We start from the raw sequence: 27,501 nt of genomic DNA on the forward strand, positions 1-27,501 counted from the left end.
ATGGATGTTGTCCAGGTTCCTCTCCGCTGGATGGTGTTCCTCTTCAGTCTGGGTAAGACAACAAAGAAGGCTTTATCATGGATACATTATCTGTTATAATGTGACATTATCCTTATATTACTTCTGTAACTTGCAGTGCACACTGCTTCAACTATCCAGATACTAAATGGAACTTTCGGGGGATCCATGACTTTCGACGTAACTGTCCCTATCCCCGTAAACCATCGGATACAATGGGCGTTTGGAGAGATTGGAGATATAGATGTGATTGCTCTGGTCTCCGATGGTGAAACTCCTCTATGCAGTCCTCAGTACCGTGGGAGATGTGAGATGTCATCCAATGGGACTCTGAGACTGGATAACATGACCTACGCAGACGATGGCTATTACAGTCTCTTTGTGTTCGATGAAGATGATTTCGACCTTGATATTGTTCCCCATGATCTCCAAATTTTCTGTAAGTAATGGCTTTCTATACTTTTATATATTATAATATAGAACAAGGTTCCCCAACCAGGGACCCAAAAGACCGACCAATCCCTTGAAGCAGTCCCATATTGTTGTCAGCTGCACATACTATTGTGTTTTAGGGGATACTCTAGCATTAGTTAAGAATACAGGAAATAAAGTAAGGGAAGATGCTGCAATATCTGATCCAACCTGTGGGCTTGGGAGGCGCTCTTTGTCCGCAGATCCTCTAGACTAGTGGTCAGTCTGCAGCCTGTTTACCGTGTGTGCCCTCACATAACTACTGCCCCCAACAGCTCCTAAAAGCTTGGTCAGAACGGCCTAGATAGCAAGTGATAGCGACCGTCCTGTTTTCTTCAGTCCAGTAATGCCCCCCACCCTCTCAAAGTCTGTCAACTTGACAAAATGTCATCATAAAGTCATGTGTACCAGTCACAATCTCTCACCAAGAGGTACACTAACCAAAAGTAGCATTTGAGAGCCTATTTTATAGGGCAGTGGAGGACGCACTTTTTGCCATCTGGGTGAATTTTTTTTGTCAATCTGTATACTGTATATCAAGGTGTATGGCACGGTTGAGGATGCCAGCATTGTGGGTGTCGGGTGGTCACCTATCTCCTTCTCTTTTCCGCGTACATGTTTATGTAATACATTGTTGATGCCATCAGTCTTTCCATGTTCTGTGTTTAGCCATCCTACGTGAGCCATCTCTCAGTCTGATCTCGGATCTTACTATTGATGGAAGCAATGTGACCCTCCACTGTGATGTGGAACCTAATCAGAATGTGACTGCTTACATATTCTACCGGGATCAGTCTCCCATCTGTTCTGAACCCCATGTGACCTGCCAGGGATCGTACCTGGACTTCACACCAATATCTGAGAGTGACAGTGGATCCTACACCTGCACCATCCAGAACCCTGTCAGCTCCAACACCAGCAACTCCCTAAATGTGACCGTATCAGGTAACCATGTTCTCTATTGTGTTATTGTGACTATAAAGGTTCCACTTAGGTAAAATATACAGTATGTTGAATCAACAACCCCCCCCCCATATCATTTACTTATCTGTCTCCTTCCCCCAGGTCTGGGGCTGCTTTGTACTGAAGACACAGAAGACTGCATAAGAGCTGTTCAGTCCCTCTCCCCCTCCCTTCTGAGATGGCTCATGTAAACAGTGTCCCTGGTCAGCTGTATCTACACTATTTCTGTGCTCTGTGAGGCCAGGAGGGTTAATCACAGTAAGGTCACAAGTTACTTGACCTTAGATTAACTCTCCCACATTGCAGATTGCATGAGCCATCTCAGAAGGGAGGGGGGAGGAGGTGGAGAAAGAGAAAGAGAAAACAGCTCCTACACAGTTTTCTGTGTCTTTAGCAGAAAGCGTCAGGCTCAGAACAGGGGGAAGGAGACTTATAGTAATGAGATGTATGGAATTAATTGTTATTTCAGCATGTATTTTACCCCTTTAACCTGTTATCCTTCATCTTACATTATGGTACACACAATGAAGTAATCAACATTTAATCCGTACTGATGCTCCAGGTTTTATTGTAATATATTGCAGAACATGGATTAGTATGATGATCCTTATGTTTAATGTTGATCTGATCTTGTCTATCGTCAGTTCCTGTATCTGCAGTAACCCTCACCAGTAACACATCTGACCTGTTACTGTGGCCGGGAAGGGATTCGGTGTCTCTACGGTGTTCATCTAATGGTACAGAGGTCAGCTACTCCTGGAGCCTGGATGGAGAACCCCTCCCACAGGACCCCCAATACCAGATGACCCGGAATAACTCTGAGCTTATAATTACCCCCAACACTACTAAGGAGTATGGATACTTTATGTGCACAGCTAAAAACTGGATAAACAGCGACAACAGCACCGGACTGTACCTCAGCCTGGCCTGTGAGTATCTGCAGTCATAGGGACAAAGACTAATACCACCAATAATAGGAGACCTAGTTCTACCAGTGCATCGCTTCTAGAGAGACTATCTGCAGAAATGTAGGACCTAGCTGGAGGTTCAAAGATTTAGTTTGCCCCCCAAACCCAAGCATCACCCATCCCATTAACTGGTTTTAACTGGGAACTAAAAAAGAACTAGCCCTTAGGTTTCTTACAAGGCGTGACAAACAGGAGGAGATAGGGGTAGGTACATGTTATCACTATCCTCGCCAGGTCTAGACTGACTACAATGTTCCGGCCCTATGAGGAGAGACAGGTTGCCAGGAAGGAGGTTGAACTTGAGAGACCCCTCCCTCCGACAACATTCCAATTTGAAACTGTCTATGCAGGGTCATGTGACCAAACTCCTTACATCCCTGACATGTGACCACGTAGACGTGGCAAATAATAACCCCTGCATTTCCATACTACTTCAGGGTATGTAGTCCCAGCAGTGTTTAGCAATAGGACAGTGTAAATAAGCAAATTTACAAAAACCAGACATAATGTAAGACACTTCCAAAGAGGTTCCTCAGCCACACTGCAACTTTAGACTTTTGTAGCTGGGATACTGGTGCCAAGACACTGCACAGTTGGTGATACCGAGTTCCAAATCATTGTTAACATAATAATAGAGTTCGGTGGAAAAATTATGGCTATTGTTTTGTCTAAATGATGATAGATAACTAACTGGAGGCCATGTTCTGGTTCACAGCTCCAGTCTCGGCAGTAAACCTGACCAGTAACACATCAGGGGTGTCCTGGACAGGAGAGGACTCGGTGTCTCTATATTGTACAGCTCAAGGTTCTGCCATCACCTTCTCCTGGAGTCTGAATGGAAATCCAGTGTCCTCTATCCCTCCATATAACATTACTGAGAGCGATTCTCCTCCACAATCCAATCTCACCATCAGCCCCATCTTCAGGAACATCACTGGTTCCTACACCTGTACCGCATCCAACATGGAGAATAATGAGACCAGCAATGCAGCCAACATAACATTTGGACGTGGTGGATTTGCATCTACAAGTACAACAGGTAAATGTTTCTACTAAATCTGCATTAGAACAGACCAGAGTTGTATGGGCCCATGCTGTAACATCTATAGAAGAGTATGGAGCCCAACTCTAATTCCCTTTGGTTCCATGCAGAGGTATATTGGGAGCTATCCTTGTGTATTCAAATCAAATTCAAACATGTATGGTTGAGCATGTGCAGAAGTGCTCCATTCACTTGCTATAGGACTGCCAAAGATAGCCGAGCAGGGACCCCTATTCTCGCCATTGTGGGGTCCCAGACGCCATCCCCACTGATAAGCGATTCATCGTTTATTCTGTGGAAGATAGAAGTTTTGTGTTTTTTAAGCAGGACGATTATTGGGCAAATTTCGAATAGTCTGCCCACATAAGGGGCTAGGGATTAATAAAAGGGCTGGCGATCCATTCTGCCAATGAGTATTTGAGAATCATGGCAGAACAGCGTACAAGCCAACTAGTGTTCTACTCTAAATACCTGGAGGATTCAGTTGAAGTCAGGCTTTATGTTTACTCAGGTGTTAATATGTACAGTATCTTATGAAGACAATGCACAGTCACTCCCTATGTACACATTCATGTGTCACCCTAAGGAATGAGATTTCTATTGGACGCTTGCTAGTGGGTCTTAATTAGAGATGAGCAAAGTGAATCTGCCGAATTCCAATTCGCATCAAATCGGCGTTTAATTTGCCTCATTGCGATTCGTAAATTCACCAGATTCGCTTTGCAAAGTCGCAAAACATGTCAGCCGCAATAGCAACCTCACGTTAGCTTATAAACTTAAGCAGCTGCGTACATTACGCAGTTCCGTACATTACAAGATAAACATTCGCATGTTCGACAATGATTGTTACAAGACTGGGTTCACACTACGTTTTTGCAATCCATTTTTTTCATGTTTTTTACAAAAAAACGGATGCATTTGTGTGCATCGGTTTTGATCCGTTTTTCCACTGACTTCCATTGTAAGAAAAAAAAAGGATCAAAACGGACCCTTTTTTTTAATGGACACAAAAGTAGGGTCAGCTACGTTTTTGTGTACTGTTTTGATCCGTTTTTTTTTTTTATAATGGAAATGAATGGAAAAAGGATCAAAACGGATGCACACAAATGCATCCGTTCTTTTTTCTTCTGTTTTTTGCAAAAAACGTACACAAAAAACGGATTACAAAAACGTAGTGTTAACCCAGCATAACCATTCCAATCATCGAACACATTGTTCGTATCAGCGAAAAAACGATGTATGCCAGGGGCTCATGATGATAAATCCCCCCCTAAGGGTACAAACACACACACCGTATATGCAGCAGATCTGCTGCAGATTTGATGGTGCAGATTTGATGCTGTGTTCAGTTATTTTGATCTAATCTGCTGCGTATCTGCTGCATATCTGCTGCGTATCTGCTGCGTATCGCAGCAGGAAATACGCTGCGTATACGGTGTGTGTGTGTTTGTACCCTTAGGGCAGGGCCGTATTTGTCACTAGGCACCCGTGGTCCGGTGCCTAGGGCGGCGCCCTGGGGGGGGCGGCACCCGCAGGGAACACTTTTTTTATTATTTAAAAAAAAAACAAAAAAAAACGTCCGTAGGCACCGGCCCACGGGTGCCTAGTCCGCGCCGGGGGGGGGGGAGGTGTGACGGGGCGGCCGGGAGAAGGATGGGCAGGCAGGCTGGTTCCCTCCCCCCATGCAGCGCCGAGGTCCGGGGTCCGGGGCAGGTGTTGAGCTTCTGGTGCACACAGTGACAGAGGCCGGAAGCTCCCAGCTGCAGCCCCGCGGTCCCGGATCTTCTCTCCTGCTCGGCGGCGCTCACGTGATGTGACGTCATCGCCTAGCAGGAGACAAGATCCGGGACCGCGGGGCTGCAGCTGGGAGCTTCCGGCCTCTGTCACTGTGTGCACCAGAAGCTCAACACCTGCCCCGGACCCCGGACCTCGGCGCTGCATGGGGGGAGGGAACCAGCCTGCCTGCCCATCCTGCTCCCGGCCGCCCTGTCTCCCCCCAGCCCCACAGCGTCTGCCCGCCCCCCGGCCCCCCTGCTGGGGGGCAGCCTCTCCCCTGCCCCCCCAGCCTCTCACCTGCCCCCCCCCCAGCCTCTCCCCTGCCCCCCAGCCTCTCACCTGCCCCCCCCCCAGCCTCTCACCTGCCCCCCCAGCCTCTCCCACTGCCCCCCAGCCTCTCACCTGCCCCCTCAGCCTCTCACCTGCCCCCCCAGCCTCTCCCACTGCCCCCTCAGCCTCTCACCTGCCCCCAGCCTCTCACCTGCCCCCCCCCCCAGCCTCTCACCTGCCCCCCCAGCCTCTCCCACTGCCCCCCAGCCTCTCACCTGCCCCCTCAGCCTCTCACCTGCCCCCCCCCAGCCTCTCCCCTGCCCCCCAGCCTCTCACCTGCCCCCCCCCCCAGCCTCTCACCTGCCCCCCCCCAGCCTCTCACCTGCCCCCCCCCAGCCTCTCACCTGCCCCCCCCCAGCCTCTCCCACTGCCCCCCAGCCTCTCACCTGCCCCCCCAGCCTCTCACCTGCCCCCCCAGCCTCTCCCCTGCCCCCCCAGCCTCTCACCTGCCCCCCCAGCCTCTCCCCTGCCCCCCCAGCCTCTCCCCTGCCCCCCCAGCCTCTCCCCTGCCCCCCCAGCCTCTCACCTGCCCCCCCCCAGCCTCTCCCCTGCCCCCCAGCCTCTCACCTGCCCCCCCCCCCCAGCCTCTCACCTGCCCCCCCCCAGCCTCTCACCTGCCCCCCCCAGCCTCTCCCACTGCCCCCCAGCCTCTCACCTGCCCCCCCAGCCTCTCACCTGCCCCCCCAGCCTCTCCCCTGCCCCCCCAGCCTCTCACCTGCCCCCCCAGCCTCTCCCCTGCCCCCCCAGCCTCTCCCCTGCCCCCCCAGCCTCTCACCTGCCCCCCCCCAGCCTCTCCCCTGCCCCCCAGCCTCTCACCTGCCCCCCCCCCAGCCTCTCACCTGCCCCCCCCAGCCTCTCACCTGCCCCCCCAGCCTCTCACCTGCCCCCCCAGCCTCTCACCTGCCCCCCCAGCCTCTCACCTGCCCCCCCAGCCTCTCCCACTGCCCCCCAGCCTCTCACCTGCCCCCCCAGCCTCTCACCTGCCCCCCCCCAGCCTCTCCCCTGCCCCCCAGCCTCTCACCTGCCCCCCCCCCAGCCTCTCACCTGCCCCCCCAGCCTCTCACCTGCCCCCCCAGCCTCTCACCTGCCCCCCCAGCCTCTCCCACTGCCCCCCCAGCCTCTCCCACTGCCCCCCAGCCTCTCACCTGCCCCCCCCAGCCTCTCACCTGCCCCTCAGCCTCTCCCCTGCTCCCCCCAGCCTCTCACCTGCCCCCCCAGCCTCTCCCACTGCCCCCCCCGCCTCTCCCACTGCCCCCCAGCCTCTCACCTGCCCCCCCCAGCCTCTCACCTGCCCCTCAGCCTCTCCCCTGCTCCCCCCAGCCTCTCCACCTAACCATCAGCCTCTCCCACTGCCCCCCAGCCTCTCCCCCTAACCCTCAGCCTCTCCCCTGCCCCCCCCCCCAGCCTCTCCACCTAACCCCTTAGCCTCTCCCCCTGCCCCCCAGCCTCTCCCCTGCCCCCCAGCCTCTCCCCTGCCCCCCAGCCTCTCCCCTGCCCCCCCAGCCTCTCCACCTAACCCTCAGCCTCTCCCCTGGTCCCCAGCCTCTCCCCCCTGCATTCTCAGCCTCTTCCCTGACCCCAGCCTCTCTCCCCTGGTCCCCAACCTCTCCCCCCTGCATTCTCAGCCTCTCCCCTGCCCCCCCCCCAGCCTCTCACCTGCCCCTCAGCCTCTCACCTGCCCCCCAGCCTCTCACCTGCCCCCCAGCCTCTCACCTGCCCCTCAGCCTCTCACCTGCCCCTCAGCCTCTCACCTGCCCCCCAGCCTCTCACCTGCCCCCCAGCCTCTCACCTGCCCCCCAGCCTCTCACCTGCCCCCCAGCCTCTCACCTGCCCCTCAGCCTCTCACCTGCCCCTCAGCCTCTCACCTGCCCCTCAGCCTCTCACCTGCCCCCCAGCCTCTCACCTGCCCCTCAGCCTCTCCCCTGCCCCCCAGCCTCTCCCCTGCTCCCCCCAGCCTCTCCACCTAACCATCAGCCTCTCCCCCCAAACCTCAGCCTCTCCAACTGCCCCCCAGCCTCTCTCCCTAACCCTTAGCCTCTCCCCTGCCCCCCCCAGCCTCTCCACCTAACCCCTTAGCCTATCCACCTAACCCTCAGCCTCTCCCCTGCCCCCCAGCCTCTGCCCTGCCCCCCCGCCTCTCCCCTGCCCCCCAGCCTTTCCGCTGCCCCCCCCCCCCCCCCAGACTCTCCCCCTAACCCTCAGCCTCTCCCCTGGTCCCCAGCCTCTCCCCCCTGCATTCTCAGCCTCTTCCCTGACCCCAGCCTCTCTCCCCTGGTCCCCAACCTCTCCCCCCTGCATTCTCAGCCTCTTCCCTGACCCCAGCCTCTCTCCCCTGGTCCCCAACCTCTCCCCCCTGCATTCTCAGCCTCTCCCCTGCCCCCAGCCTCTCTCCCCTGCATTCTCAGCCTCTCACCTGCCCCCAGCCTCTCTCCCCTGCATTCTCAGCCTTTCCCCTGCCCCCCCAGACTCTCCCCCTAACCCTCAGCCTCTCCCCTGGTCCCCAGCCTCTCCCCTGGTCCCCAGCCTCTCCCCCCTGCATTCTCAGCCTCTCACCTGCCCCCAGCCTCTCTCCCCTGCATTCTCAGCCTTTCCCCTGCCCCCCCAGACTCTCCCCCTAACCCTCAGCCTCTCCCCTGGTCCCCAGCCTCTCCCCTGGTCCCCAGCCTCTCCCCCCTGCATTCTCAGCCTCTCCCCTGCCCCCAGCCTCTCTCCCCTGCATTCTCAGCTGCTCCCCAGCCTCCCAGCCCCTTCCCCTGACTTACAGCTTCTCCCTCTGACCCCCAGCCTCTCCCCCTGAATCCCAGCTTCTTCCCTGCCCCCCTACCGCTCCCCCTGCCCCCCAGCCTCTCTCCCTAACCCTCAGCCTCTCCCCTGCCCCCCAGCCTCTCCCCTGCCCCCCCCCCCCGCCTCTCCCCTGCCCCCCAGCCTTTCCGCTGCCCCCCCCCCCAGACTCTCCCCCTAACCCTCAGCCTCTCCCCTGGTCCCCAGCCTCTCCCCCCTGCATTCTCAGCCTCTTCCCTGACCCCAGCCTCTCTCCCCTGGTCCCCAACCTCTCCCCCCTGCATTCTCAGCCTCTCCCCTGCCCCCAGCCTCTCTCCCCTGCATTCTCAGCCTCTCCCCTGCCCCCCCCCAGCCTTTCCCCTGCCCCCCCAGACTCTCCCCCTAACCCTCAGCCTCTCTCCCCTGGTCCCCAGCCTCTCCCCCCTGCATTCTCAGCCTCTCCCCTGCCCCCAGCCTCTCTCCCCTGCATTCTCAGCTGCTCCCCAGCCTCCCAGCCCCTTCCCCTGACCCACAGCTTCTCCCTCTGACCCCCAGCCTCTCCCCCTGAATCCCAGCTTCTTCCCTGCCCCCCTACCGCTCCCCCTGACCCCCAGCCTCTCCCCCTGAGCCCCAGCCCCCCCTGAACCCCAGCTTCTCCCCTGCCACCCTAGCTGCCCCTCCCTGCTGGTCCCCTGCTCCCCAGCTGCTCTTCCTTTCCCCCAGCTGCCTCCCTTCCCCAGTCACCCCCAGTTGCCTCCCTTCCTCAGTCCCCCTGTCGCCCCAGCTGCCTCCCTTTCCCAGCCCCCCTCAGCTGCCCTCCTGCCCCAGTCACCCCCAGCTGCCCCTGCAGACAAGTTGTGGTCGGAGAAGTCTTCATGATGCTGCGCCAGATGGAGAAGAAAGCAAAAAGTTAGCGACGGCAATCGGAGAAGACGTCACCTGTGAGTCATTAGTAACTGCACTGTAATCACTTCTATAGTGTGCAGAGCCTGTGTACCATTGGGGTCTATAAGGGTCAGTTTATTGTTTGCGGTAGTGTACTGACACAGCCCTGCGGTCACTACAGTACACTAGCGCAAACTTTTTAACTAGGACCCAACTACAAGAGCTGCAGGCACTACAACTCCCAGCATATGCTGAGGGCTGCAGACTGTCAGTACATGCTGGGAGTTGTAGTGCCTACAGCTGCTGTAGTTGGGTCCTGGGTGCATCATACACTGGATGCTTTGTGGCATATAAGAATACATAGATCTGTGGGGGCTCAGTGCAGGGAAGTGACCCCAGAACATCACTAATAGGGGATAGAACAAAAACATCTCCCCCTATCCCTATTAGTGATGTTCTGGGGTCACTTCCCTGCACTGAGCCCCCACAGATCTATGTATTCTGATCTCCCACAACGCCTCCAGGACCCAACCACAACAGCTGCAGGCACTACAACTCCCAGAACAGTCTGCAGCCCTCAGTACATGCTGGGAGTTGTAGTGCCTGCAGCTCTTGTATTTGGGTCCTAGGTGCATCATACACTGGATGCTTTGTGGCATATAAGAATACAGAGATCTGTGGGGGCTCAGTGCAGGGAAGTGACCCCAGAGCATCACTAATAGGGATAGGGGGATATTGCCTCTGCGTGCAAAGTGCCTAGGGCAGCATGAACTCTAAATACAGGCCTGCCTTAGGGTAGTTTCACTGGTAACTGATCCGTAGCGGATTTCATGCTGCAAATTCGCAGCGCGATCCGCTGCAGATCCACGACCTATACCCTCTACGGCAGACAAACTCGCAGCGGGATGTACATCCCACTGGTAGAATGTCTTCAGCCCGCCCCGTTGACCACCCACCGCCAGAGCTGATACTGCACCTCATCCCGGCTTGCTTTGCTGATTCCCGGCAGAATTTCGCAGCGTGAGATCAGCTGCGGATTCGTTACGTGTGAAACTACCGTTTTTCTCACTTTACACATTTATGCCGGATCATCATGCATCAGATCCCTTCTTACCAAGCTCTGCCCACATTGTCTCTTTGTATGTACCTTCATGCGTAGAGTTAGGGCAGTATAGAGTGCATATAATTGCTGTCTTAAGAGACCAGGAGAGCAGTGATATAGTAGGTAACTACATAATGATGAGCTGCAGAGTTATAAAACGCCTCCGACTCATACTGCCTGCCTTTGCTATCTGCAGAATCTCTGGGGTCTCCTATAAGATGCAGCTTCACACTGCTCTCCTCTGCGTCCTGCTTGTAAGAGCTGACAGAGAGATACATATCACAAGAAGGCAGGCTGAAGCTTCATCTCATAGAAAAACATAGTATAGTGTGAGTTGGAGGACAAAGGTCACTGATCTATCACTTGCTGCACTTAGCATCCTTTTATTGAAATAAATATTCACAGTACAGTACTCTGATAGCATGTGAAAGCCAAAACCTCTGACTTTATAGCATAAGTAACACAACCAACAGTAGTTTAGGCCATTAAAGGGCCGTGTCTTACTTCACAGAACGTTCTGCTGTAGTGTCACCCACCCAGAACCTCATCAGAACCACCACAGGAAACTCTCTGAATGTGACATCATCAGGTGAGCATCTTCTTTATGAATTTTGGAGTTATGCTTTTACAAAAAAAATACATTTGACTCCAAGTGGCGGCTGATCATCCACCCATGTCATGAGTGCAAGGCAGCCACTATACTGCAGAACTGCAGAAGAAAACCTAACCCAAGCGGGTAGTAAGTAAGCATTTTTACACTACCTTACAAGTAGAGGAGCATGGACTCCTGTCATTTTGAAAGTAGTCTGTGCTCTTCTCCTGTAAGCAGGAATGCTTGATGCATCTTAGCTTAGAGGTTCTAACAAGGATGCTATGAATCAACACTTCTAACTTTACACTTTCTCTGTACCTGGCCAATGAAGAGTAAGGCTGAATCTGAATAAATGTCACATCCGAAAAGAATTTAAAGGCCTGCTTCGAGCAAAGTGAATCTTGGGAGCTTGACACAAAGGATCAAACGTTGCAAAATTTTTGCATAAACTGGGTCTTTGCACAAAAATCCCCCCATAGTAAAAGTCTGGCTACCAGTGGCTACTAACCGGGCTTGTCAAAGTGGTGAAAGGTAACTAACTGGAAATTCGGACGATTTAACGATTTTTCACACGATAATCGTCCCGTGTACTTGGGCCCTTAGGAACAGGATTTCTATTGGCCTAGGGCAACTCAGGAATATTGCAATTTACAGGAGTGACTAGAACTCCAGTTTGGGAAGGTTGACACTACAGCAGTAGTAGGTTGGGTTTTCCGTTAAGTCTATTAAAAGGTTTTTTCACTTTACACATTTAGAGCCAGAGACAGGCCATTCCACCTCTCTGCCGCCCATCCAGACCACCACCAGTACCAACACAAGTAACTCTCTGAATGTCTCTGTATCAGGTAAGCATGTTTTTTTTTTTACAGTGTTTGGAGTTTTGCTGTAACTTTTTACAAAAAAATCTGGACTCGCTTGAACCTGAATACTTAGGGCCACATGTATCATCCGGCGAACGGATGATTTTCGGCGGAAAGTGCCAATTTGCGTATTTTTTTATACGCAAATGGCCGATTTGCGAATAAAATATTCGCAAATCGGCACTTTCCGCCGAGTACGCCAGGGGGGCGGAAAGGGGGCGTGTAGTGGGTGGAACGGAGGGCACGGACTCAGAGTCCGCGCGATTTACCATCCGTTTCGCCCAAATGTACGCCGAAAACCTACTCCAGTCCTCAGCTGGCGTAGGTTTTCGGAGGTGCGCACCGGCGCGCACAGGATTTATGTAGAGGCAGTCCGCCTCTACATAAATCTCCGTAGCTCCGGAGCTGCGGGGGCATTTTTAAGTCCGGCGTAAAAAACGCCGGACTTAATAAATGCCCTTCATAGTGATTAACTTTGAGCGACTCCGTACTTGCAGAGTGGCCAGGCATACACTGTATGGGAGGCTGCTCAGCTCCTAACCTGTGTAGTGTAAAAGTACTTACTCCCCACTTCTGACTGTGCCAGTACCAGGCCAGCATGTTACTCATTTTGTACTTATTGATATCATTAGAAGAAGAAAGGTAGTCACTACAACACCGCAGAGGAAAACCTCAGGGCCTCACTACAGAAGTCGGAAGTATTTTTATTTTACCTCTCAAGCAGAGGAGCAGGGACATCTGTTATTGTTGGAGCAGTCCTAGCTCTGTTCTTTTATGTCTCCCCCCACACACACACACACACACCGCTGCCCCCCCCCCCCCCCCCCACTTTGGCCGCTGCTTTTTAAAAAAAAAAAAAAATCCCCTCTCTGGACGTTTTCTTTAAAGGGGTTTATCATTAATCATCACACATGTGCGCCCAACAATGATGAATTTCAAGGACCACACGAACGATCCAGTGATTGTTCTTGTAGCCCAGCCAAACATTTGGTCACTCCTTGTAAATGTTAAGTACACTCTTAGGAACAGGATTTCTATTGGCCTACAGCAGGGGTGGGGAACCTTTTCCATGTCGAGGTCCGGTCAGGCGTTAATAAAATCATTTGAGGGCAGTTAGTAAGTTAATAGCTTGGGTTTGCAGCACATGGGGCAAGGCAAAGTATTGTTCCCCTAATGCCCCTGCTATTGTAGTAGCCCAGTAGCCAAAGTTAACCTTCAGTGATGCCTCTGGTAGCTGTAGTTAACCCCTTACTGATGTCCCTGGTAGTCTAGTTAACCCCAAGTGATGCCCCTTGTAGTCTAGTTAACCCCCCCAGGCATGTCCCTGGTAGCCTTGTTAACCCCAGTGCCTGTCCCTGGTAGCCAAGTTGACCCCTGTGCCTGTCCCTGGTAGTCTAGTTAACCCCAGAACCTGTCCCTGGTAGTTTAGTTAACCCCAGTGCCTGTCCCTGGTAGCCAAGTTAACCCCAGTGCCTCTCCCTGATAGTCTAGTTACCCCAGAACCTGTCCCTGCTAGCCAAGGTAACCCCAGTGCCAGTCCCTGGTAGTCTAGTTAGCCCCAGAACCTGTCCCTGATAGTCTAGTTAACCCCAGTGCCTGTCCCTGGTAGCCAAGTTAACCCCAGTGCCTGTCCCTGGTAGCCAAGTTAACCCCAGTGCCTGTCCCTGGTAGCCAAGTTAACCCCAGTGCCTGTCCCTGGTAGTCTAGTTAACCCCAGTGCCTGTCCCAAATAAAATAATAAACATCCCACTCACCTTTCCTCCGCTCCCACGCTGCCCATGTCCTCTTCTCTCTCCTCTAGTCTGCACCCGTCCTCTCCAGCAGGCGGCGCGCAATGAAATGACGTCATCGGGCGCGGCCCGCAGGAGAAGGAAGACGTGCGGCGCTCTGGTGGGGCAGGGGACGGCACTTACAGCATCCTCCTGTGTCTGGCAGATGTCACAGACACAGGAAGATGCTGAGAATCCCGGTTCCTGCCCCACCAGAGCACCGCATGTCACAGGGAAGCTGTGAGCTGCAGGCCGCATCGGGAGGTCTCAAAGGCCGGAGGTTCCCCACCCCTCAGTTTTTTACAGGAATGACTTGAACTCCAGTTTGGGAAGGTTGAGAGCAGTAGTAGGTTGGGTTTTCCGTTAACTCTATTAAATAGTTTTGTTACTTTACACATTTATCAGAGACAGAGCGTTCCACCACACTGCCGCCCATCCAGACCACCACCAGTACCAACACAAGTAACTCTCTGAATGCCTCTGTATCAGGTGAGTGTGTTTTTTTACTTTTACAAAAAATCGGGATTTGCTTGAATCTGAATACTTGGTGCTTAACTTTGAGCGAATCTGTACTTGTGGAGTGGCCCGTTATACACTGTATTGAAGGCTGCGTAGTGTATAAGCATTTACTCCCCCTTACAGTGTCAGTACCAGGCCAACCACTCTGTATCTATTGATATCATCAGTAGATGCAAAGTAGTCACTATAACACAGCAGAGGAAAAGTTATGGTCCCAGCTACAGACAGAAGCAGGAAGTATTTTTATTCTATCTCACAAGAAGAGGAGCATGGACATCTGTTATTTTGACAGGAGTCCTAGCTCCTCTGTTTTTTATGTCTCCAACCCCCCCCCCCCCCCCCCGGCTTGTAAAGAAAATGAAGAAAAAGTCCTCCCGTCTGACTTTTCCTTTTAAAGGGTTTATCATTATAGATCACACATGTGCAGCTGACAATTATGAATTTAAAGGACCACACAAATGATCCAGTGATTGTTCTTGTAGCCCAGCCAAACATTTGGTTACACCTTGTAAAGGCTATGAACTCATGAGCTCTTGGGAACAGGATTTCTATTGGCCTAGAGCAACTCAGGAAACTTGCAATTTATAAAAATTTGAACTGCAGTTGTGAAGGTTGACAGCGGTAGTAGGTTGGGTTTTCCAATAACTTTATTAAATGGTTTTCTCCCTTTCCACAATCAGAGTCAGAGTCAGACCATTCCACCTCACCGTCACCCATCCAGACCACCACCAGTACCAACACAAGTAACTCTCCGAATGTCTCTGTATCAGGTAAGCATGTTTTTTTTTTTTTTTTACAGTGTTTGGAGTTTTGATGCAACTTTCTACAAATAATCTGGACTCACTTGAATCTGAATACTTGGTGATTAACTTTGAGCGACTCTGTACTTGCGGATTGGCCAGATATACACTGCATAGGAGGCTGCTCTGCTCCTAACCTGTGTAGTGTAAAAGTACTTACTCCCCACTCCTGATTGTGCCAGTACAAGGCCAGCATGTTCCTCTGCTGTGCGCTAGTAACCTCTTTGTACCTATTGATATCATCAGTAGAGGCAAGGTAGTCACTAGAACACCGCAGCGGAAAACCTCAAGGCCTCGCTACAGACAGAAGCAGGAAGTATTTTTATTTTATTTCTCAAGCAGAGAAGCAGAGACATCTGTTATTTTGAGAGCAGTCCTAGCTCCTCTGTTCTGTTCCCGGCCTCTGCCTTTAAAAAAAAAAAAAGGCCAGTTGCTGGACTTTTCCTTCAAAAAGGTTTATCAACAATGATGAATTTAAAGGACCACACAAACGATCCAGTGATTGTTCTTGTAGCCAAGCCAAACATTTGGTCACGCCTTGTAAATGTTATGTACACTCTTAAGAACAGGATTTCTATTGGCCTAGAGCAACTCAGTTATTTTGCAATTTACAGGAATGACTTGAACTCCATTTTGGGAAGGTTGAGAGCAGTCATAGGTTGGGTTTTCCGTTAACTCTATTAAAAGGTTTTTTTTTCTACTTTGCACATTTAGAGCCAGAGACAGAGCGTTCCACCTCACTGCCGCCCATCCAGACCACCACCAGTACCAACACAAGTAACTCTATGAATGTCCCTGTATCAGGTAAGCATGTTTTTTTTACAGCGTTTGGAGATTTAATGTAACGTTTGTACAAAAAAATCTGGAATTACTTGAATCTGAATACTTAACTTTGAGTGAATCTGTACTTGCGGAGTGGGCAGGTATTCACTGTATGGGAGGCTGATCAGTACCTAACCTGTGTAGTGTAAAAGTACTTACTCCTAACTCCTGACTGTGCCAGTACCAGACCAGCATGTTCCTCTGCTGTGCACTAGTAACCACTTTGTACTTATTGATATCATTAGTAGATGTAAAGTAGTCACTATAACACCGCAGAGGAAAAGCTCTGGCCCTGGCTACAGACATCTAAATCTCAAGCAGAGGAGCAGGGACATCTGTTACTTTGACAGATGTCCTACCTCCTCTGTGTATTATTTCTCACCCCCCCCCCCCCCCCGGTCTCTGCCTTGTAGAAAAAAAATACCCCCCCCCCCTGCCCCAATGATGCAGTGATTGTTCTTGTAGCCCAGCCAAACATTTGGTCACACCTTGTAAAGGTCATGTACATTCTTAGGGTCCTATTACACTGAGCTGTTTTTAACGATTAACGACTAACGATCGCAAACGAGATTGTTTATCGTGAACCTGAAATCGTTCACCATATTACACAGAACGATAATCGTTAGTTACGATCGTTACTATGATCGTTATTGCAATCGTTACTATGATCGTTTATTCCTTCTGATCCCAGAAAAACAATGAACAATGAGCAATTACACTGAACGATTAGTGAAAAAACGCGGAACTTGAGCGAACGAACGTGGAATTACAGCGAAGGATTAGTGAACAATTAACGATAATTTGAGGTTCAGATCTATATCAACGATCAACGACATATGAATGATTTTTCGATCGTTGCCTGCAATTACACAGAACAATTATCGTTTAAATTCGAACGATTTAACGATTTTTAGCACAATAATCGTCCCGTGTAATAGGGCCCTTAGGAACAGGATTTCTATTGGCGTAGGGCAACTCAGGAATCTTGCAATTTACAGGAGTGACTAGAACTCCAGTTTGGGAAGGTTGACAGCAGTAGTAGGTTGGGTTTTCTGTTAAGTCTATTAAAATGTTTTTTCACTTTACACATTTAGAGCCAGAGACAGGCCATTCCACCCCACTGCCGCCCATCCAGACTAGGGATGAGCGAACCGTGGGACTTTTGGTCCGAAGACATCTTCGCTCAATTAGTATGCCAGCGATGCCTGCAATCCCGGGTGCATAGTTGCGCTCCCGGGAATCTGCGGGCAGGATCTTCCAGGGAATTCAAGATACATTCCCTGGAAATCCAGGGAATGTATCTTGAATTCCCTGGAAGATCCCGGCCGCAGATTCCCGGAAGCGCAACTATGCACCCGGGATCACAGGCATCGCACTGGAGTGAACGGCTTTCGGTAGCCAAGTTAACCCCAGTGCCTGTCCCTGGTAGCCAAGTTAACCCCAGTGCCTGTCCCTGGTAGTCTAGTTAACCCCAGAACCTGTCCCTGATAGTCTAGTTAACCCCAGTGCCTGTCCCTGGTAGTCTAGTTTACCCCAGTGCCTGTCTCTGGTAGCCAAGTTAACCCCAGTGCCTGTCCGTGGTAGCCAAGTTAACCCCAGTGCCTGTCCCAAATAAAATAATAAACATCCCACTCACCTTTCCTCCGCTCCCACGCTGCCCAGGTCCTCTTCTCTCTCCTCTAGTCTGCACCCGTCTCCTCCAGCATCGGGTGCGGCCCTCAGGAGAGGGAAGACGTGTGGCGCTCTGGTGGGGCAGGGGACGGCACTTACAGCATCCTCCTGTGTCTGGCAGATGTCACAGACACAGGAAGATGCTGTGAATCCCGGCTCCTGCCCCACCAGAGCACCGCACGTCACAGGGGAGCTGTGGGCTGCGGGCCGCATCGGGAGGTCTCAGGAGCCGGATGCGGCCCGTGGGCTGGAGGTTCCCCACCCCTGGCCTAGAGCAACTCAGTTTTTTACAGGAATGACTTGAACTCCAGTTTGGGAAAGTTGAGAGCAGTAGTAGGTTGGGTTTTCTGTTAACTCTATTAAAAGGTTTTTTTACTTTACACATTTAGAGCCAGAGACAAACCATTCAACCCCACTGCCGCCCATCCAGACCACCACCAGTACCAACACAAGTAACACTCTGAATGTCCCTGTATCAGGTAAGCATGTTTTTTTTACATTGTTTGGAGATTTGCTGTAACTTTGTACAAAAATATGGATTTATTTGAATCTGAATACTAAACTCTGAGCGAATCTGTATTTGCGGAGTGCCCAGGTATACAATGTATGGGAGGCTGATCAGCCTCTAACCTATGTAGTATAAAAGTACTTACTCCCCACTCCTGACTGTGCCAGTACTAGACCAGCATGTACCTCTGCTTTGCGCTAGTAACCACTTTGTACCTATTGATATCATCATTAGATACAAAGTAGTCACTATAACACCGCAGAGGAAAAACTCTGGTCCTGGCTACAGACAGAAGCAGAAAGTATTTTTATTCTATCTCACAAGCAGAGGAGCAGGGACATCTGTTATTTTGACAGGAGTCCTAGCTCCTCTGTGTTTTATTCTCCCCCGACCTTTTACTTTAAAAGGGTTTATCATTATAGATCACACATGTGTGGCCAACAATGATTAATTTAAAGGACCATGCAAATAATTCAGTGATTGTTCTTGTAGCCCAGCTAAATATTTGGTCACACCTTGCACCTCACCTCGATTGGCCTTGAGCAACTCAGGAATTTTACAATTTACAGGAATGACTTGATTTCCAGTCGGGAAGGTTGACAGCAGTAGTAAGTTGGGTTTTCCTTTAACTCTATTAAATGTTTTTCTTACTATCAGAGACAGAGCGTTCCACCACACTGCCGCCCATCCAGACCACCACCAGTACCACCACAAGTAACTCTCTGAATGCCTCTGTATCAGGTGAGCATGTTTTTTTTACAGTGTTTGGAGATTTGATGTAACTTTTTTTTCAAAAAATCTGGATTTACTTGAATCTGAATACTAAACTTTGAGCAAATCTGTACTTGTGGAGTGCCCAGGTATACACTCTATGGGAGGCTGATCTGCCCCTAACCTGTGTAGTGTAAATGTACTTACTCCCCACTCCTGACTGTGTGTAATGCCTGGAGTAGTGGATCCACTGGACCGTCACCAGCGATGGCACTAACCTCACCAGGGAGCGGAGTCTAAGGGGCCGCTGGTTTTCACCAGAGCCCGCCGCAAGGCGGGATGGACTTGCTGCGGCAGGCGACCCCTGGCTTGGTTGCTGGTGACGGCAGGCGAGGCGTGGCAGGAGCAGTAGGCAGGAGATCGTGCAGGCAGAGGACAGAAGGCGTGCTCGCAGGTGGCGGACAGGACTTAGGAACAATGGGAAGGCAGCGGGCAAGGATAGGGACAAGGACTAAGGACAGGAACCAGGGACAAGGACTAAGGTCAGGAACAACAGGGAGCTGGGCCAAATGCTATGGGAAGCATGTAGAGGCTCCAACACGAGGGACAGGGCATGCTGGGATTTATAAGGGAGTGATTGGTGCAACTAACCAATTAAGGGCGGACTGGCCCTTTAAATCTGAGACAGCCGGCGCGCGCGCGCCCTAGGAGGCGGGGACGCGCGCGCCGGCCGGCACAGACCGAGACAGGAACGGAGGAGAGGTGAGGCGCCCCAGGGGCCGAACTAGCAGCAGCGCCGGGTCCCTACACAAGGACCCCGGCGGCTGCATGGGACAGGAGGCGGTCGCGGCGGCGACCCGGACCGCGGGAAGCCGCCGCGGCCGTGACAGTACCCCCCCTTTGGCCTCCCCCTCTTTCTTGCCTGCAAATGGCACAGGAAGCCACAAAGTCTTTGACATCTTGGAACAAACTGGGCCACCAGTAGTGGCGGGAGATCCGTTGCCCGGTCTTTCGGACTCCAGGGTGCCCGGCCTCCAATGAGGAATGTCCCCACTTCAAAATCCCTCTTCGAAGCGCAGGGTGAACATGGGTCTTTCCGGGGGGTATTCTCTGAAGAGTAGAGGTGACGACTGGTACTAGGCGATCAGGAGGTATACTGTGGCGAGGGGATGTGGGTTTGTGGATGAGATCCTTCTCGGCAGAGGAGGTATCCGCCAAGTCTTGGTCTTCTGCCGGTAGGCCGGATAGAGGCTTGGCGGGGTCAGGTGACGACACCGAGTACTTGGTCTGAGGTGACTTGAGACACTGGTTGGAACAGTCCTGACCCCAACTGATAATCTCCCCAGTTCTCCAGTCCAGCTTAGGAGCATGTAATTGCAGCCAAGGGAGTCCCAGGAGGATGGCGGGGGATGAATGGGGCAGGACGTAGAAGGATATCTTTTCCTGATGTAAAGGACCCACCTGGAGGACTAGAGGTGCGGTCTGGAAATATATCTGGTCGGTAAGAATCTCGCCCGTGACCGAGGAGATAGTCAAGGGCCTGGCTAGTTGGATCACGGGTAGCCGCCATCTTTGGACCAATGTTGCCGCCATAAAACTGCCTGCTGACCCAGAATCGAGAAAGGCAGTAGTCTGGTGATTTTGTCCAGAGGGTGTCTGGATGGAAACCGGCATAGACAAACTTGGAAAGGTAGCGTTCACGCCTAGGGACACCTGTCCCACCGGACCTAGGTGCGAGCATCTCCCGGACGTTTGGGGACGTAGGGGACATATCAGCCGAAAGTGATCCGAACCACCGCAGTAGAGGCAGAGATTCAGCTCCAGACGACGAATTCTTTCATCAGGCGTCAGGTGAGCCCGTTCCACCTGCATGGGAATCTCAAGAGAGGGCTGGGGCACCGGAAAGTCAGGATTCTGGAAAACCGGCGCCAGCTGGTGATGGCGACGGGGCAAGCCTAGTAGATGTTCATGCCGAACCTCCTCCTCCCTCTCCGAAAAACGAGTATCAACTCTGGTGGCCAGTAGGATGAGTTCGTTCAGGGAGGTGGGTAGGTCTCGGGCGGAAAGCACGTCTCTCACCCGACTGGACAGGCCCTTCTTGAAGGTGGCTATTAGAGCGGCTTCATTCCAGTCCAATTCAGCCGCCAGGGTACGGAACTGGATGGCGTAATCGCCAACAGAGGAGCTCCCTTGAGAGAGGTTGAGGAGAGCAGTTTCAGCTGAAGAAGCACGGGCAGGTTCCTCAAAGACGGAGCGAAACTCGAATAAGAAGGTTCGGAGATTGGCAGCAGCAGGGTCATCTCGGTCCCACAGCGGCGTGGCCCAGGCCAGAGCTCTACCCTCTAATAGGCTGATGATGAAAGCCACTTTAGAGCGCTCAGTGGGAAACTGATTGCTTAGAAGTTCGATATACATAGTGCATTGAGTCAGGAATCCTCTGCACAACTTGGAGTCACCAGAGTATTTGCTTGGGAGAGCCAGTAGAAGTCTCGAGGTAGCTGCAGGTGGTGATAGGCGCTGGGCTGTAGTATGCTGCTGTAGGGCGGCAGTCAATTGCTGGATTTGCTGAGCCTGTTGAGCGACCACTCTGGCTACGTCACGGATATCAGGCACCTCGCCGGGATCCATGGTTGGAGCCTACTGTAACGCCTGGAGTAGTGGATCCACTGGACTGTCACCAGCGATGGCACTAACCTCACCAGGGAGCGGAGTCTAAGGGGCCGCTGGTTTTCACCAGAGCCCGCCGCAAGGCGGGATGGACTTGCTGCGGCAGGCGACCCCCAGGTCGCTACCCCTGGCTTGGTTGCTGGTGACGGCAGGCGAGGCGTGGCAGGAGCAGTAGGCAGGAGATCGTGCAGGCAGAGGACAGAAGGCGTGCTCGCAGGTGGCGGACAGGACTCAGGAACAATGGGAAGGCAGCGGGCAAGGATAGGGACAAGGACTAAGGACAGGAACCAGGGACAAGGACTAAGGTCAGGAACAACAGGGAGCTGGGCCAAACGCTATGGGAAGCATGTAGAGGCTCCAACACGAGGGACAGGGCATGCTGGGATTTATAGGGGAGTGATTGGTGCAACTAACCAATTAAGGGCGGACTGGCCCTTTAAATCTGAGACAGCCGGCGCGCGCGCGCCCTAGGAGGCGGGGACGCGCGCGCCGGCCGGCACAGACCGAGACAGGAACGGAGGAGAGGTGAGGCGCCCCAGGGGCCGAACTAGCAGCAGCTGCATGGGACAGGAGGCGGTCGCGGCGGCGACCCGGAACGCGGGAAGCCGCCGCGGCCGTGACACTGTGCCAGTACTAGACTAGTATGTTCCTCTGCTGTGCGCTAGTGACCACTTTGTACTTATTGGTATCATCAGTAGAGATTACCTCCACAGTCCTGTCCCCTGATGTAAGCCCCAGCCTGAAGTGGATCTGCTATGATTTGGAAGATGAAAGAGACTTCCTGGGTCAGAGTACAGTGCTGTAGTCCCCGCTATGCAGACCATGCCCCTCCCCAACTCCCCTCCCACCCAGTACAGGGAGCTGTTTAAAGGAAGTAGTTTAATGGGGTTATCCAACAAAAAAGTTTTTATTTCAAATCAACTGATATCAGAAAGTCATATAGATTTGTAACATGCTTCTATTAAAAATCTCAAGTCTTCCAGTACTTATCAGCTGCTTTCTGTCCTGCAGGAAGTGGTGTTTTATTTTCAGTCTGACATACTGCTCTCTGCTGACATCTCTGGCCAAGACCAGAACTCTGTCTTGGTTTTCTAGAAATCCCCATAGAAAACCTCGCCTATTCTGGACAGTTCCTGTCTCGGCCAGAGATGCCACAGCCTGAAGTGGATCTGCTATGATTTGGAAGATGAAAGAGACTTCCTGGGTCAGAGTACAGGGCTGTAGACCCCGCTATGCAGACCATGCCCCTCTCCCACCTAGTACAGGGAGCTCTTAAACCAAAGCAATGCTCTTAAACCAAGTTACAATTTAGAAGAACTGTGATCTCTTCTTGCAAAGCACTCTTAATCCAAGTTACTCTTAAACCAAGGTACCACTGTATTTTATTTCTGCCTTGCAAACAGAGGAGCAGGGACATCTGTTATTTTGACAGGAGTCCTAGCTCCTTTACAGTAAGCACTGATGCACTGTGCATGGCTGCTTACTATTCTAACTTAAAGGGAACCTGTCACCTCCTGTGCCAGGGTGACAGGCTCCCGACCCCCCGCTAGAGCCCCCTATACTTACCTGATCGCGACAGACTCACAATTCATTCGCTATGTGTGTCGGACTCATCTCAGGAGCGCGCATGCTGGGCTTCGGGCGCTAAAATCTCCGTCAACGGACCGGATCAAGAAGCGGGACCTGGCGCGAACAGGTAAGTATAGGGGGCTTTAGCGGGGGGTCGGGAGCCTCAGGTCCTCTTTAACTTCTTACACTTGCTGCATTGGGCCCAGTGAGAGTAGGGCTAAATCTGAAGTATTGTATTGTTGATCTGATCTTGTTTATCGGCAGTACCTGTATCTGCAGTAACCCTCACCAGTAACACATCTGACCTGTTACTGTGGCCGGGAAGGGATTCGGTGTCTCTACGGTGTTCATCTAATGGTACAGAGGTCAGCTACAAGGAGAATACCTTCAGAATTACAGGAAGTAGTTTTAAGGGGTTGTCCAGCGAAAATATTTTTATTTCAAATCAACTGATATCAGAAAGTTATATAGATTTGTAATATACTTCTATTAAAAAATCTCAAGTCTTCCAGTACTTATCAGCTGCTGTATGTCCTGCAGGAAGTGTTTTTTTTTTTTTTTCAGTCTGACACAGTGTTCTCTGCTGACATCTCTGCCCAAGACCAGAACACTATCTCGGTTTTCTTGGAATCCCCATAGAAAACCTCTCCTGCTCTTGACAGTTCCTGTCTCGGCCAGAGATGTCAGCAGAGAGCACCGTGTCAGACTGAAAATAGAACATTTTCTACAGGACATATAGTAGCTGATAAGTACTGGAAGACTTGCGATTTTTTAATAGAAGTAAATAACAAATCTATATAACTTTCTGACACCAGTTGATTTGAAAGAAAATCAATGCCATATAACGTTTTAATGCCTGTAAAGTAGTCCGAAGTCTGTTTTTCCAATTCCCCTTTATAGAGAGAGTTAAATGATATAATTCAGTCTGCATGTGGCCACCACTAGGGGTGTAGTCTAAATGGTAATTGGTAACAGGAGTTCATGTTCTGGTTCACAGCTCCAGTCTCGGCAGTGACAGTGACCAGTAACACATCAGGAGCGCTCTGGGCCGGACAGGACTCTGTGTCTCTATACTGTACAGCTCAGGGTTCTGCCATCTCCTTCTCCTGGAGTCTAAATGGAAAACATGTGTCCTCAAACCCTCCATATTACATTACTCAGAGTGATTCTCCCCAAAACTCCAATCTTATCATCAGTCCTGTCTCTAAAAACGACAACGGAGCCTTTACCTGTACAGCATCCAACCGGATAAACAGTGAGACCAGCATTGAAACCAACCTCAATATCAACTGTAAGTATCACGTCAAACTGTGTCCATGGCTAGTGCATGTACAATTTTCTACAGCTCTACTCCTCCACATAGGGGCTGGGTGCCATACTGCAGCTCCACCCAATTCAGACTAGGCTTTTATACCTAGTGGAAGACCCCAGGAAAACAGGAATATTGCCCTTGTTTTAGAAGTAAAAATAAAACGGATTTGACCTCTGGTTGTTAAAGTTACCACCAGTACTACTGGGTTTTCTCCTTCTTTATCTGGCTGATATACATTCTACAAATCAAAGTGGTTAACAGTGGCTGCAACCAACAGAAAATTAGAAAATCTGAGAATATGAGGCTGAGGGGGCATAAATCAGACTCAGGGGATGTGAATATGAGACTGAGGGGCATGAATAAGGCTCAGGGGGTATAAATATCAGGATCAGAGGGCATGAATGAGGTTTAAGGGATGATATAAGATTGTGAGGATATAAATTGTGCTTAGAGGTGTAAATAAGAGGCTAAGGAGGCATGAATCAAGCTGGGGGATGTGAATAAGAGGCTGAGGGGGCATGATTCAGGCTTAGGGAGTGTGACTATAAGGCTAAAAGGGCATGAATCAGACCAAGGGGATGTGAATATGAGGCTGAGGGGGTATGGATCAGGCTCAGGGGGAGAGAATATAAGGCTTTGAGGGAATGAATCAGGTCTAGGGGGTGTGAATATGAAGCTGAGGGGGTATGAATCAGGCCCAGAGAGTGTAAATATGAGGCTATAAGATGATGTGCATATGAGGCTGAGGGGGCATGAATCAAGCTCAGAAGGTGTTAATACGTGGCTAAGGGGGCATGAATTAGGTACAGGGGGTTGAACATGAGGGTGAAAGGGCATGAATCAGGATCAGAGGGTAAGAATATAAGGCTGAAAGGGCATGGATCAGGATCAGAGGGTGAGAATATAAGGCGTGGGGGACATTAATCAGGCATAGCGGGTATGAATATGAGGCTGATAAACTTGATGTTAAATTGTGGGATTAATATTATTTATTTTTAAAGCACCCATGATTCCAGAGCGCTGTTCACATGATAAGGGGTTAACATACAAATAGCAAAGTCAAGTACAAACCATATAAGTAAAGTAAATGACAGACTGGTACAGACTGGAAAGGACCGTGCCCACAAGGGCTTACAGCCTACACCCCCAACAATATCCTCACAATATGTAGAGAACTTTAGGGACTGGGCTTCTTCACATGTCTCTGATTTTTCTTCACTTGTTAATTTTTTATCATTCTAAGTTTGTGTCCTCTGATAGGGAACCCAGAAGGACACGTCTTATATCTAGCCAAACCTGGAGAAGATGACTATGTTGTCCTGGGCTGTTCCTGGCCAGGGGGAAACCCTCCTGCTAATGTCACCATGGTGTTCAACAACACATCGAGGACAGCACAAACCAATGTGACCAGTAATGTATCCAGAGATACTATTCCTCGAGGATCAGAACTCACCTGCGTTGGAGAGCGGATGGGAAAAACGTCCTTGCATTCAGTGGTTTTAGGTAAGCGTCAATAGCTGCAAATAAGCCTGATAACCAGAGAAATCCTCTAATGGTTCCCATACACCCTCAATAACTGATGTACATATGATTGGTCAGCCATCAGTTATGTCTATTGTCCAGCCCTGTCCTTCCCATACACAGGAAAGTTTGGCACATTTGAGCGTTCCTGTGTTCTCTATGGGAAGGAAGGGTTAAGCCGCAGCCAGGAGCTGTAGTGCGGGTTGCTGGTACTGTTATTGAATCTACTGGTGGGCTCTGGTGTTTTGGGGCTACTTGTCATGGTGGCCAGGAGTGGTAACATCCACCCCAGGACACACGGTAACCCACCTTGTTTAGGACTTATGTGACATGTGGAGTGTAGGTGCAGGTGTGGCGGTAGAGATGACAGAGCAATACTCTATGCAATATACGGCCGTCCGAACCACCATACATTGTGAGAACAGAGCAGAACAATGGCCGTAGTTCACACTCTAGCGACCGGAAATAATTTACATGTCAGTTATTTCTGTCACCGTCCTGAAAAACGGTTGTTGTTAAGTACAGTGTGTGAACAATGGCTGTTGTTCCCATAGAGTTCAATGTAGTGCATTCTTTTAAGGCAAGAACGGCTATTGTTTAAATCGCCAACAACGGCAATTTTTGTCTTAAAAAATACACTGTGTGAACATGGCCTAAAAGGGGTATTCTCCCATAGGATAGGAGATAACAAGCAATCAGGGATGTTATTGCCCTACTGTGAATGTAGCGCACATGTATTCCCACCAGTTGGTTCTCCATTCTTTCTCTATGCGGCCCACTGAGTGCTTCCGAGTAGCTTGTTATTCCTTATCCTAGGGGATAACAAGCCCAGATGAGAATACCCCTTTAATAAAGAATTTGAAAGGATTGGTAGAATTTACTTCCCCCCTTGTATTTATAATGGTTATGTTTCCTTGTCTCCTATCAGAGCCTCCACAGTCCCTGGAGCACAATAGTAGTACCATCATTAACATAGAAGACGGAGAAACAACAGCCATGACAGTGACTCTTCTATCTGGGCTTCCTGCGGAGTTCACCTGGGTCCGTCTCAATCCAGATCCGGTCCCTGTCCAGACTGGTGGGAGATTCACAGTAGATTCTAATAGCTCTAGATCCAGTCTTCTGGTGTCTCAGGCGACTGTGAGTGAGTCTGGAGTATACGAATGCAGAGTGAGAAACGTTATCGGTAGCCAAAACTACAACTTCACCCTCAGAGTGACACCACAAGGTAACTTTTTACTTCCTTAACTCTTCACCTATGTCATTGATTCTATTCCTTTGCCTGTATTAGGAAACGTTCACACTATAGAGCGTAAAGCTTCGGACCGGCATAAGGAACTCCCGGCATCATGTGTCATTATGATGCCGGGAGGTCCGAACCTGCTCAAAGCTTCCCGCTACTGTACTGAAGAAGTGCAGCTGTGTCAATACACTACTTAGAAGATTTAAACTGTTTCGGTGTTCCCGGCATCATAATGATACATGATGCCAGGAGTTCTGATATTCTGTTCAGCTGCACACCGTTCATATATATGGCGTGTGCACGGAACGCAGGATAAGGCCTTATAGTTTACAGCTACATTGACAATGTTGCTGATTCATATTGGAAACAGTCAACAAGCTTGTTGTCAGATACACCCCTGAGGGTATGTTCACGCATGTTAACGCAATGAAAGATGGCTAGAGGGCAATGACATGATTGCTGCAATTAAATAATGCAGTAATGCAATGTTAATGGATGTGTGAATACAGCCAAACAGTTTAGTTGAGCTTCTACACTGCACTGAAGGCTAGAAGATTTCAGCTCTGAAGTTCTGCAGTATAATACAGACATTGGGGGAGATTTATCAAACATGGGTGGAGAT

At 50.8% G+C, this 27,501-nt stretch overlaps 2 protein-coding genes and 1 long non-coding RNA gene across 3 annotated transcripts in view; 2 read left to right on the top strand and 1 right to left on the bottom strand.

Moving 5' to 3' along the window:
- On the top strand, positions 1 to 27,076 carry LOC138769893 (carcinoembryonic antigen-related cell adhesion molecule 1-like). Its single transcript, XM_069948629.1, has 8 exons — positions 1 to 52; positions 137 to 457; positions 1,159 to 1,434; positions 2,097 to 2,381; positions 23,801 to 24,094; positions 25,376 to 25,618; positions 26,565 to 26,864; positions 26,928 to 27,076. Exons 1-8 carry the CDS (start codon positions 1 to 3, stop codon positions 27,074 to 27,076), a joined length of 1,920 nt encoding a protein of 639 aa, XP_069804730.1.
- Positions 1 to 27,501, bottom strand: part of LOC138768548 (uncharacterized) — a 41,580-nt gene that overhangs the window by 2,840 nt on the left and 11,239 nt on the right. The gene's annotated exons all lie outside the window — the stretch shown is intronic.
- LOC138769894 (uncharacterized) lies at positions 3,120 to 18,638 on the top strand. The gene is made up of 8 exons (XM_069948630.1): positions 3,120 to 3,459; positions 10,827 to 10,904; positions 11,663 to 11,752; positions 13,942 to 14,025; positions 14,736 to 14,825; positions 15,570 to 15,659; positions 17,738 to 17,827; positions 18,514 to 18,638. Exons 1-8 carry the CDS (start codon positions 3,120 to 3,122, stop codon positions 18,636 to 18,638), a joined length of 987 nt encoding a protein of 328 aa, XP_069804731.1.

Source organism: Dendropsophus ebraccatus, chromosome 12 (assembly GCF_027789765.1).
Source record: "Dendropsophus ebraccatus isolate aDenEbr1 chromosome 12, aDenEbr1.pat, whole genome shotgun sequence".
In the NCBI taxonomy this organism is placed as follows: Eukaryota; Metazoa; Chordata; class Amphibia; order Anura; family Hylidae; genus Dendropsophus; species Dendropsophus ebraccatus.

What these genes read in the sequence shown, in the direction of transcription:
- LOC138769893 (XM_069948629.1), top strand. Translation starts at nt 1, where the DNA reads ATGGATGTTGTCCAGGTTCCTCTCCGCTGGATGGTGTTCCTCTTCAGT. An exon ending in ACTGTACCTCAGCCTGGCCT is followed by an intron (nt 2,382 to 23,800) that starts GTGAGTATCTGC and finishes TCTGGTTCACAG; the next exon opens with CTCCAGTCTCGGCAGTGACA. An exon ending in CCTCAGAGTGACACCACAAG is followed by an intron (nt 26,865 to 26,927) that starts GTAACTTTTTAC and finishes TGCCTGTATTAG; the next exon opens with GAAACGTTCACACTATAGAG.
- LOC138769894 (XM_069948630.1), top strand. Translation starts at nt 3,120, where the DNA reads ATGTTCTGGTTCACAGCTCCAGTCTCGGCAGTAAACCTGACCAGTAAC. An exon ending in TCTGAATGTCTCTGTATCAG is followed by an intron (nt 11,753 to 13,941) that starts GTAAGCATGTTT and finishes CACATTTATCAG; the next exon opens with AGACAGAGCGTTCCACCACA. An exon ending in TCTGAATGTCCCTGTATCAG is followed by an intron (nt 17,828 to 18,513) that starts GTAAGCATGTTT and finishes TCTTACTATCAG; the next exon opens with AGACAGAGCGTTCCACCACA.